The sequence below is a fragment of the Galeopterus variegatus genome, unplaced genomic scaffold, assembly GCF_000696425.1.
Source record: "Galeopterus variegatus unplaced genomic scaffold, G_variegatus-3.0.2 Scaffold7898, whole genome shotgun sequence".
Taxonomy (NCBI): Eukaryota; Metazoa; Chordata; class Mammalia; order Dermoptera; family Cynocephalidae; genus Galeopterus; species Galeopterus variegatus.
Window position 1 is genome coordinate 70707 of NW_007734009.1, and position 10118 is coordinate 80824.

Sequence of the window (10118 nt, forward strand, 5' to 3'; positions counted from 1 at the left end):
TATATATATATATATATATATATATATATATATATATATTTTCTTTTTTAACTTTCTTACCTGGTCTTCCATTGCACTATAGAAGTCCCTAACTTGTTCTTCAGTGAGCACTGTCTTATCCTCTGTTGCTATGACAAATCCTGCATTGGTGATCTTCAATTAGAGAACAAAGTCAGATCCAGATGCGTCATGGGACCACAGGTAAAACAACTTAAGGATTTTTTTTCCCCTAAGCTTAACAAACCATACAGCTTTGAATGCATTTCATGTAAAAACCTCAGCAAAACTCGTAGGACACTAGCTTTGAAGCAGCTCAAAAATATGCAAAGACCATTTTCATGCCCCCTATATATTCGAGTGTTGAAGGCTTGACCAGAAACTCTGAAATATTTCGTATTAAAGTGAATTGACTCAAAACGTGAAAAAAAAAACAAAAAACTTAATTCCTTGGGAAAATATCATTGCTTTTTGAATCATTAATAAAGATAAACTTTATAAACACCTCTTAACCATCTAATTTCAAAATCATTTTAGCTTTTTTTAAGCTTTAATTTGTGAACCTATAACTCATAATCTAGTACTATTTACTCTCATAGCAATAGAAATGTCCAAATTATAAGGAAGCATAGAATTTAAAATTTAACCTTTACTTGTTTTAATGATAATTTAATTTAATGACAAAACTTGCCACTCAAGTGCAGTAAAATGTAACAAAAATAAGTTTAGAGGCAAACTATGGAAGCCCAATGAGGTACTAAACAATTAAGTAAAACTGGAACCTGGGTTCAAAGCAACACAGTAATTATACTGAACGATACTAGTAACGTAGCCCCATTTGCTCTAGGAGTCTCCAGCGCCAGGCCCATTTTGCTTCTGTTATAAAAGTGAACATTCTGCTGATTCACTGGTTTTGTTGATGTTGCAGAGCATCCCTTCCACCTCAGCGACCCCTCTTCTAACTGGCATTCCAATCTGAACAACTTCTAAAAACCCACGTCACGTCTTTGCTAAGTTACATGGTGCCTGACAACAGAAAATAAAATCCAAGCAACATTTAAACTTGATAAGTTCTCCTTTACTATAGTTTTAAAAATGCAGTGTGTTCATATTCTTCTTATTCCAAACATTCCTTATTTTCTTTCTCTCCTGTTCTGTATTCTTTTACTGTATTCCAGAGAGGTGAGGTCTTTAGTAGACATTCATTATGCCTGTGAAATGTTGTTTATTAAAAAAATTTAAATGAACTGATCGTTAACAGCATTGACTTAACTAAAAGAACTATGTAATTTTGAGGACTTTCACCATAGTGGCTATTAAAACGTACTCTGCTAAGGAACAGTAAACAATTCGTATGTGATTTTACTTTTAAAACACTTTATATAGTATCAGCTCTATATGAGGGGATGGGGGACAGTTTGGTGCCCCTCCCCACACCCACACACACACCAGAATCTGGGGGGAAAAGGCTATTCTTAGACTGATACTAATTAAATCCACCTATAATTGGAAGAGATAGCATATGTCCTGTGGATTTAACCAGTGCTAATGCTGCTACAGCTAAAGAACAAATGCACTACAGGAAATTCATCAAGAGAGCTCCACGCGCTCCTGGCACAGCTCCCTCTGTGATCTCCTCTATTGACTGTGCAGCATTCTCTCAAATTTCAATATAATTTTTTTGTTTCAACACAAAGTCATTTTTCAGGGGTCACCAAACTATAGCCTGCAGTCAAAATCTGGCTGACCACCTGTTTTTGTCAAATAAAGTTCATTGGATCACAGCCACTACCACTCACGTTCGCGTGGTTTACTGCTGCCTTCTCCCTAGGATGGCAGAGTTAAGTGGTTGTCCAAGACCACCTGCCAAGCAAACCTGAAAATAGTTACTATGTGACCCTTTACAAGAAAGGTTTGCTGACGGCTGAATTAGAATGTAATTTTCCTCTATTAAAAAAAAAAAAAGTTTTCTTTTGGCTCTAAAGCAAAATGCTTCCTTAGAAGGACCATACATTTGTAACAACATACAAAGAATAAAGCAAGTAAATGTGAGTTTAAATCAAGATTGCATTGTTAATAATTAAACAAGAATATCTGTTACAGACCAATATAAGAACTATGATTTTTACTATTTCTATAGGATACTGGTAGAGCAGGGTTAATTTAAACAAGGATGTGTGAATAGACGGAGCCATTGTAAAGATATAAAATGCTCAAAGCCTTTAGAGGTACCTAGCACCTATAGTTCATTATTTTTGATTTTACTCTAAATGATAAGATTGTCTCCAAATTAACAACTGAGGGGCTGTTATTTTGCAATGAATTTAAAGTATTGTTGTCAAATATACTTACGTTTTCTTTAATTTCTAGAGCTTTTCTCACAGCATCAGGTTTGATGATAGCGATACTGTATTGTTCCTCTAGAAAAAAATGAATTTGATTTTCTTGGCACAAATTCTGCAGAATTAAGGAGCTGGCAATTAGAAATGTAAATTCCAAATGTCCAGTGATGTTTTTGACCATTGATAGCTTTGTATCTTATTATGGCATTTCAACTACCAAAGAATTTCTACTTAGGATCAAAGTGTAGTTCCTATATTTCCACTCAGGGGAAACATTCTGAACAGTTTTTAATCAAGAAAAAAAAAAAAAAAAAAAAAAAAAAAGAGAGAGAGAGAGAAGGTAAGCACTGGTGGTTTGAATGCAATTGATATGCACTGGAATCACACCCATGATCCATCTAGCTCAGTGTCACCCGTGAGCGAGGTTTCAAATGTGTATTAAGCAAGTAAACATGACAAACTGACAGATTTACCATCTATGACCGTGTCTGCATTCTTAGGATGAGCTCTGAGTGCAATCCAGCTCACTGATTGTGGCTGTTTGCCTTCACTCTCTCTGGAGAATGAACACAGGCGCCGTGCATGCACACATACATACACAGCTAATCCAGTGAAGGCATGAAATCATTAACAGCAAAGCAAACCAAGAGTGTGAGTCATCAAAGAAAGCATTTCCACAAGTTTGTGGAAGATGTTGAAGGATGAAATAGGAAGCTGCTGTCCAGATTAGGCATGAGTCATCCTTTTTATACTGATTAACGCTGATGTTGGCACCAGCTTTTTGCTGCTGCGGGTGATGCTGTAATGAGACCCCGTGTACAAAAAAGTCTTGCTGTTACTTTAAATTTCCTTACCAGCACTTTCATATTGGGCATCCCCAGCATCTTCTGAATCTGAGTCTGCTAACAAAATTTCATGGTACTGTGAAAGAGAAATGCAAGGAAAACAGTTTTATTTTAATAGATAGTGAAAGAGTTTTTAGAAATTTTGTTTCTGGTAAATATTTATAGCCCAATGAATAGAAGATAAAGTGGAAAGGTGTCTACATTTAAATAACACTACTTTCCCTAGCTTTCCATGGAAATGAAATAAAGGATATTTTTAAATGGTGGGGGTAAAGAGACTATCAGAAATAATGCATTCGTACAATCTTAAAAATGGCAAACAAAAACCCTTAAAATTCAAGAACATGAGGGAAAAATAAGAAAGATGAAGAGATTAACAAATAAGAAAGCAGTCAACGCATAATTGCCATGTTAAAAATCAAAAGAGCATTTTATAAGTTTCCAGATCCATTCCTGACCATTGCTGTTAGTAAATTTGGAACAGAAGGATACCTCTTTATCTTATAATAAATGTCTTTCTCAAACAAATAGTCAGTATCCTATTAAAGAGTAAAATACTGGGAAGGTTCTTAGCTTCTAGGGAAGCTCTGAATATGCTTCTGTGATTCTGAGAACTACCTGGAAGCTTTCATTTTTACATATATACATGCATACATATGCCATATTTACATATACAGTCATGTGCCTCATAACGATGTTCTGGTCCACGATGGACCCCTTATACCAGAGTGGTGTCATAAAATTCTAATGGAGCTGAAAAGTTCCTATCGCCTAGTGACATAGCTATCGTAATGTAGCACAAGACGTTGCACGTGTTTGTAGTGATGCTGGCTAGGAGCAATAGCCTGCACCATATAGAAGGTGTGTGGTAGGCAACACCTTCTAGGTTTGTGTACGTACGCTCTATGATGTTTACACAAGGATAAAATCACCAAATGATGCATTTCTCAGAACATATCCCTGTCTTAAGCAATGCATGCCCGTATACATTTTTTTTCTTGCAAAAGAATGCATAATTTCAGACTCTCCAATGGACTAAAGATCAAAAAAAAAGTTTGGAAATCACTACATTGAAAGAATTCACTCCTATTATAATAAGGACCCATGCTGGCCAATAGGGCAGCCATTAACCACGTGAGACTACTTGAACACTTGAAATTAGGCTAGCCCAAATTAAGATGTGCTATTAATGTAAAATACACAGCAAATTTCAAAGGTTTAATATGAAAAAAGAATATAAAATACCTTATTTGTAAGTTTTATTTTGAACACATTTAAATGGGAACATTTTGAATACGTTGGATTAAATAACATATTGTTAAAATTAATTTTACTTGTTTGTTAATGTTTTTAATGTGGTTACTAGAAAATTTTAAAGTATGTATGTGGCTCGCATTGCAGCTTGCATTATATTACTGTTGAACAGGTCTGTGCTGGACAAGGCGTTAGATAAGAGCTAAATAACAGAAGTGTCCAAAAAAATGGAATGATAGAAAATAAACATAAGATATTGATGAATTTCTTACATAACCACTGTTATTAATTAAAACAGAATGTCATACTGCGAGAACGGTGAGAACAGTAAAAATAAGAACAAGACAAATGAGACGGAAATCACAGCCACAGAGCAGGGCACACATTTGGCTGCTGCACAGATGGCGGCAATTCGGTGGGTGTGTTTGGGTGTCATTGCGCCTGGCTTCAAGCTCTGGTTTCGCCACCTACTAGTTGCCTGTTTTGGAGGAAAGAGCTTAATGTTTCTAAGCCTGGTCATAAGATCACTGGAAGTATTCAGTGATGAGACTTGTTTGCAAACCTTAGCAAACAGCAAGTCCTTATGATTGTTAGCTCTTAACAATTTTCAAAAAAGTAAGGGGAAGTGGGAGGCGAGAGGGTGAGAGAGGAAATAGTGAGAGGGAGAGGGCAGGTCCCTGAACAACAAACTTGATAAATTAAAGAAAACATCTCGTATGAGAAAAATCACTATTGCAAATGTAAATTTCCCATTCATTTGTCACTTTTCCATCAAAATGTTCATTTATTTTTCTTAATGCTCATGAGGTACTGCGCACACTATGGATTAGCACATTGATGCATATAGTGCAATTTTTTTTTTCTTTTTCAGTTTGCTGCATTTCCATCAAAATGTTCATTTATTTTTCTTAATGCTCATGAGGTACTGCGCACACTATGGATATTAGCACATTGATGCATATAGTGCAATTTTTTTTTTCTTTTTCAGTTTGCTGCTTTTCTTTCACATATTAGGGTGTACTTGGAAGTTTTAAATACTAATAAAACCTATCAATCTCTCCTTTTTGGTTTCTTTGTTTCATGTTATGCTTAGAAGGCCTTCCTTGACCTATGACAATATAAATGTTTGCCAATATTTTCTTCTAACACTTTAATTTTTTTTATATTCAGCCCTTTAATACATCTGGAATTTATTTATGTATATGATATGAGGAAATGATACACCTTTTTTTCTACAAATAGTTAATCCAATATGCCTAAACCTGTTCATTGAATTTTTTATCCTTTCTTGATTTGAGCCAACCTCTTACAGCAAATACGTGTACCAGTCTGAGACTATGCCTTCTCATTGTTTCTATTTTGCAACATGTTTTGGCTAGTATCCCTTGTTTTTTATTTGCTTGTTTGTTTTGTGTGTGTGCATTTTAAATAACACCAGTCCCTCCTGTTTCCTCTACCCATATATATTTCTGATCACTTTCCTATGTGGCTTATTTATTATGCTACTATGCGCATTCTTCTACATTGCTTTATGGCTCATTTCTTAATTTTAAACTGTTTTATTTCTTATATTATAGGTAATAATAACATTACACAGATAATCTACTACACAAAGGATGTTACCATAAGTTTCCTTTTAAAGTGTACTCTTTTTTAATTCATCGATTTATCCCTTTTTTTTTTTCTTTATCAATAGAGGTAGAACACATAAAATAATATACCACTCTATGGATTTTTGAAAATTTATGACATAAATTGTATACATTTTACATAATCTATTCACTGTGGCTAGGCATTAGGTTGATTCCAAAATTTTAATATAGAAAACACTGCAATAAACATCCTTTCTTATGTTTGTCCCATCTTCTTAGGGCAGATTAATGGAGAGTAATTGCTGAGTCAAAAGACATACATGTGCCATTGATTCACATTACCAAAATGCTTCCCGGAAAGTTTGCATTATTTAGAAACCTAGATAGTTATAAATAAGGTTAGGAAAAATGCTTTAGGAAAGCAACAAAAAAGCTAATGCATTTAAAATTAAAATAATTGTTCATTAAAGCATTACCTGAGGGCGAACCATTTCACCCGCTGCAATTTTCTTCTCTTCATTGACCAAGCTAATAACTTTTTTATTAACAAGTGGTGCATTTGCACCCTGGATCTTCGCAATAATCTTGCCATTCTATAAGTGAAAAGAAACACAAAGGACGCTTTCATTTTCACAGTAAGTCAAAATTAACACTTAAACTGGACTGAGTTGCCCTCCCTTCCCCCATCCCCACTAACTCTCTTTTACCTGCTATAATCAGCCATTACATAGAAAAGAGTTAATGCTGAGAAAGTTCTCTGTGATTTGGTAAACGCAGCTCTTTGAGTCCTACCTCCCATCTGTCTGTCCTCCAGCACCTTGCACATGCACTCTCTGCTGAGGCATCGCCATTTAAAATTTGAGAGTTTAAGGATGGGCCTCCCAACATCACCTTTCCATAGTTATTTTTGACATCATGCCCCTTGTTCATCTTTCAACACATATTTGCTAAGCTTCTGTTTATTTATCAGGCATGAAGGTATGGAATAGTCGGCCTGGTGCCTCACCTCATTAAATCACACACACACACACACAAATCCAAAAAACAAAACAAAAATACCAACCCGCAAACACATGTGAAATAGCAACTGTGACAGGTACCAGCAGGAAAGGTGCAAGGAGCTCTCACAGCAGCTACAAGAAGGTGTCCTGGTCAAGGAGCTCAGGGAAGCTGCTTCTCAACATCAGAAAGTGACTCTTGGTTTAAAAAGTGAAGATGGGTAAGAGATAACTAGGCGAGAAGGGGAAGAAGAGCCCTCCAGGCAAACGGAATTGCAGAAGCGAGAGTCCTAAGGCTGGAAGAGAACATGGCAAGGAGGACGCTGGTTGAGAAAGTGAGGTGGAGCCTGGGATGAGACGAAGCCCAATACCTAGGGGGAGCCAGACCCTGCAGAGCTTGTGGGCCATGGAAGGATGCAGCCTTCATCCTAAATGTTCTTGGAAACCTTTGGAAATTTAAACACAGGCTGTGACCACAATAGAGCTGTTGTTTGTTAAAATCATTTCACCCAGTGTGTGGAGAGCAAGAGGTTCTTGTCAAGGTTCGACGAGGAGCAAGAGACGATGTCTGCATACAAGGGAGGAGATACTCTGGAGGTGGAATGGGGACGATGGTGCCCAGTCCATGGCAGCAGTGGTGGTGATGGAAAGAATGGAAGGAAGTGGATGAGGGTTAGAGAGACTCAGGCAGTGACAGGTCCAAGGTACAATTTGGATTGGGTGTGATGTAAAGAGAAGACACAAAGATGACTCTTCTGTTTTCCTCTTGAAAACTGGATAAATCATGAATTACGATGTTATTCAGCAAATGAGGAGACACTAGAGGAAAACCACATGTTGTGGGGAGGAGGGCCTGGTGTTGGACAAGTTCGTTTTGAGATCCCTTTCAGAAAATCAAGAGGAGATGTCATGGCACCTGTTGGGTACACAAGTCTGGAGCTCAAAGTGCAGCATTTAGCTGAAGATGCAAACTCACGTTATTGACATACAGGTGGTGGTAATTGAAAGTGTGTGCGGAGGAAGTTTTCTAAGGAGCATACATAGCACAATAAGGCCAATATTTAATGGCTCAATAAAGAAGGGTGAACCTGCAAAAGAGAAAGAAGGGAGTAGCCTCCAGGACAGTGAAAGCAAAATCAAGTGTCCCAGCCAAAAGAAGCAAGTGTTTCAAAAGGGGAGCACGGTCACCAGATTCAACACATTTGAGAGGTACAGAACCACAAAGATCTAAAAATTTCCATTGTATTTAGCAACGGGCTGGTCATTAGATACACTAGCAACAGCAACTTTGGTGGAATAATCAGACAGAAGTCAGATTGCATGGGTTGAGAAGTTAATGGGATGGAAAAAATCGAGTAAAAATAAATATGAAAACTCTTCTGAGCAGTTTGATTGTGAGATCAAGAGAAGTGGGTGGTAGATAGAGAGGGCACAGCATCAGAAGGAAGCATTACTCTTAATTGGGAAGATTTAATCACATTCCAAGGCCAGCGAGAAGGATCCAGATAAGAAAGGTTTAAATGAAACCTGAAACTCTTAATTACCATTTCCTACTAAAAGGAATCTTTCAACAATTCTGTGAGCGTTCTAATATCCCTTGAAAAAAACATACTTGCTGAAACTTGCTGGGATGAAGCTGTTGTCAGCTAAGAAAGCTGACCAATACAGGGAGCTGCTGTGACATCTGAATAAACAAGCAACAGGCTTGTTGGTTTGGCAGTCAGAGAATGAGATTCTTTTTTTTTTTTCCTTTTTGTCTTTTTTACTGACCGGTAATGGGATCGCAACCCTCGGTGTCGCGCCCGCACTGGGGACCGGCAATGGGATCGCAACCCTCAGTGTTGCGCCTGCACCGTGCTCACCCAGTGAGCGGGAACCGGTCTCCACATGGGATCCGAACCCTCAGCGGGAGCGCCGCTGTGCTCTCAAGTGGCGCACTCTCCAGTGTGCCACCGGGCCGGCCCAGAGAATGAGATTCTTAATGCTTATGGATGTGGAGTAGTGGGAGATAAAACTGTCTGAGGCATGACTGCAGGAGAGATTGGAGGAGATGTCCAGGAAGAAAAGTTCACTGGCAGTAAGGGGGTCAAGAATTGAAAGGTCAGGGCTTTGAGTGCGTTGCAATGTGGACACTGAAGTCCCCAGCATGACGGCAGGACTTGGATTTGAGCGTGAGACTTTGATCCATGGGCTGAAGTCTTCAGTCATCAATAGAACTGATTTGAAGGTCAGTAAATGATGGGAGTGAAGTGGAGGAGAAAAGATGCAGCCAAATAAAATGAACCCCTAATTAGCAGGGAAAAGAAAGTTATTGAAGTAAGGGAAATACCAATTCTACTCCTGGCCCTGAGAAACAAAAACTGAAAAATGTCATCACTCCTGGGGTACAGAGAAAATGTCTTAAGGAAGGATCCACATACAAGGTAAGTCAAGGAAGTAAAGCAAAATCTCAGAGACATGGTCAAAGATCTCAGGAAGTTTGCTAAGTGCCTATGTCAATTCTAGATGTCACAGAGTGAAATGACTTAGGAGATTTGGGGAGAATTGGGGGATTGGGTCAGGAAAGGAATGCATTAGAAGAACAACACTGCATGGCTGGGAGGAAGGATGGACTTACACTTTGGGCACTGATTACAGGGATTAGAGAACATGGGCTGGATGGTCCGTTTGAGGAGAGCGGGCATGTATCTGCTGGGCAGACCTGGCTCAGATGTCAGGGTGAAGCCTATCCCAGAGCTCCAGGCTCTCCAGGATGATCCACCCACCCACCTTCCATCCTGAGTCCCTTCTTCCTGACAGCTACCTGCTGCTGGAGTCTGTTCATTGTTCCATGAGCCCATCAAGCCCATTTCTGTCTTTGTGCACTCATTCTGGAACCCTAAAGTACATCAAGGCCCAAAACAGAAACTGTATTTCTACAAAGCTTAAAATATTTATTACCTGGCCCTTTACAGAAAAATTTGGCTGATCCTCATCTAAATCATCAAACTCTACATATCCAATATAGAGCAAGAGCTACAATGCATTTTCTTTTTTTTTTTGTCTTTTGTCTTTTGTCTTTTTTCCGTGTCCGGCAACAGATCGCAACCC

General features: G+C 38.3%; 1 protein-coding gene across 1 annotated transcript in view; it reads right to left on the bottom strand.

Moving 5' to 3' along the window:
* The window catches only part of NME8 (NME/NM23 family member 8), a 77969-nt gene that overhangs the window by 44588 nt on the left and 23263 nt on the right, over nucleotides 1–10118 (bottom strand). Inside the window, exons 5-8 of the mRNA XM_008592406.1 lie at nucleotides 6507–6623; nucleotides 3194–3260; nucleotides 2350–2417; nucleotides 61–153 (exon numbers count right to left, since the gene is read on the bottom strand). Coding sequence (XP_008590628.1) covers nucleotides 61–153; nucleotides 2350–2417; nucleotides 3194–3260; nucleotides 6507–6623 — 345 coding nt within the window. The remainder of the gene's footprint in view (nucleotides 1–60; nucleotides 154–2349; nucleotides 2418–3193; nucleotides 3261–6506; nucleotides 6624–10118) is intronic.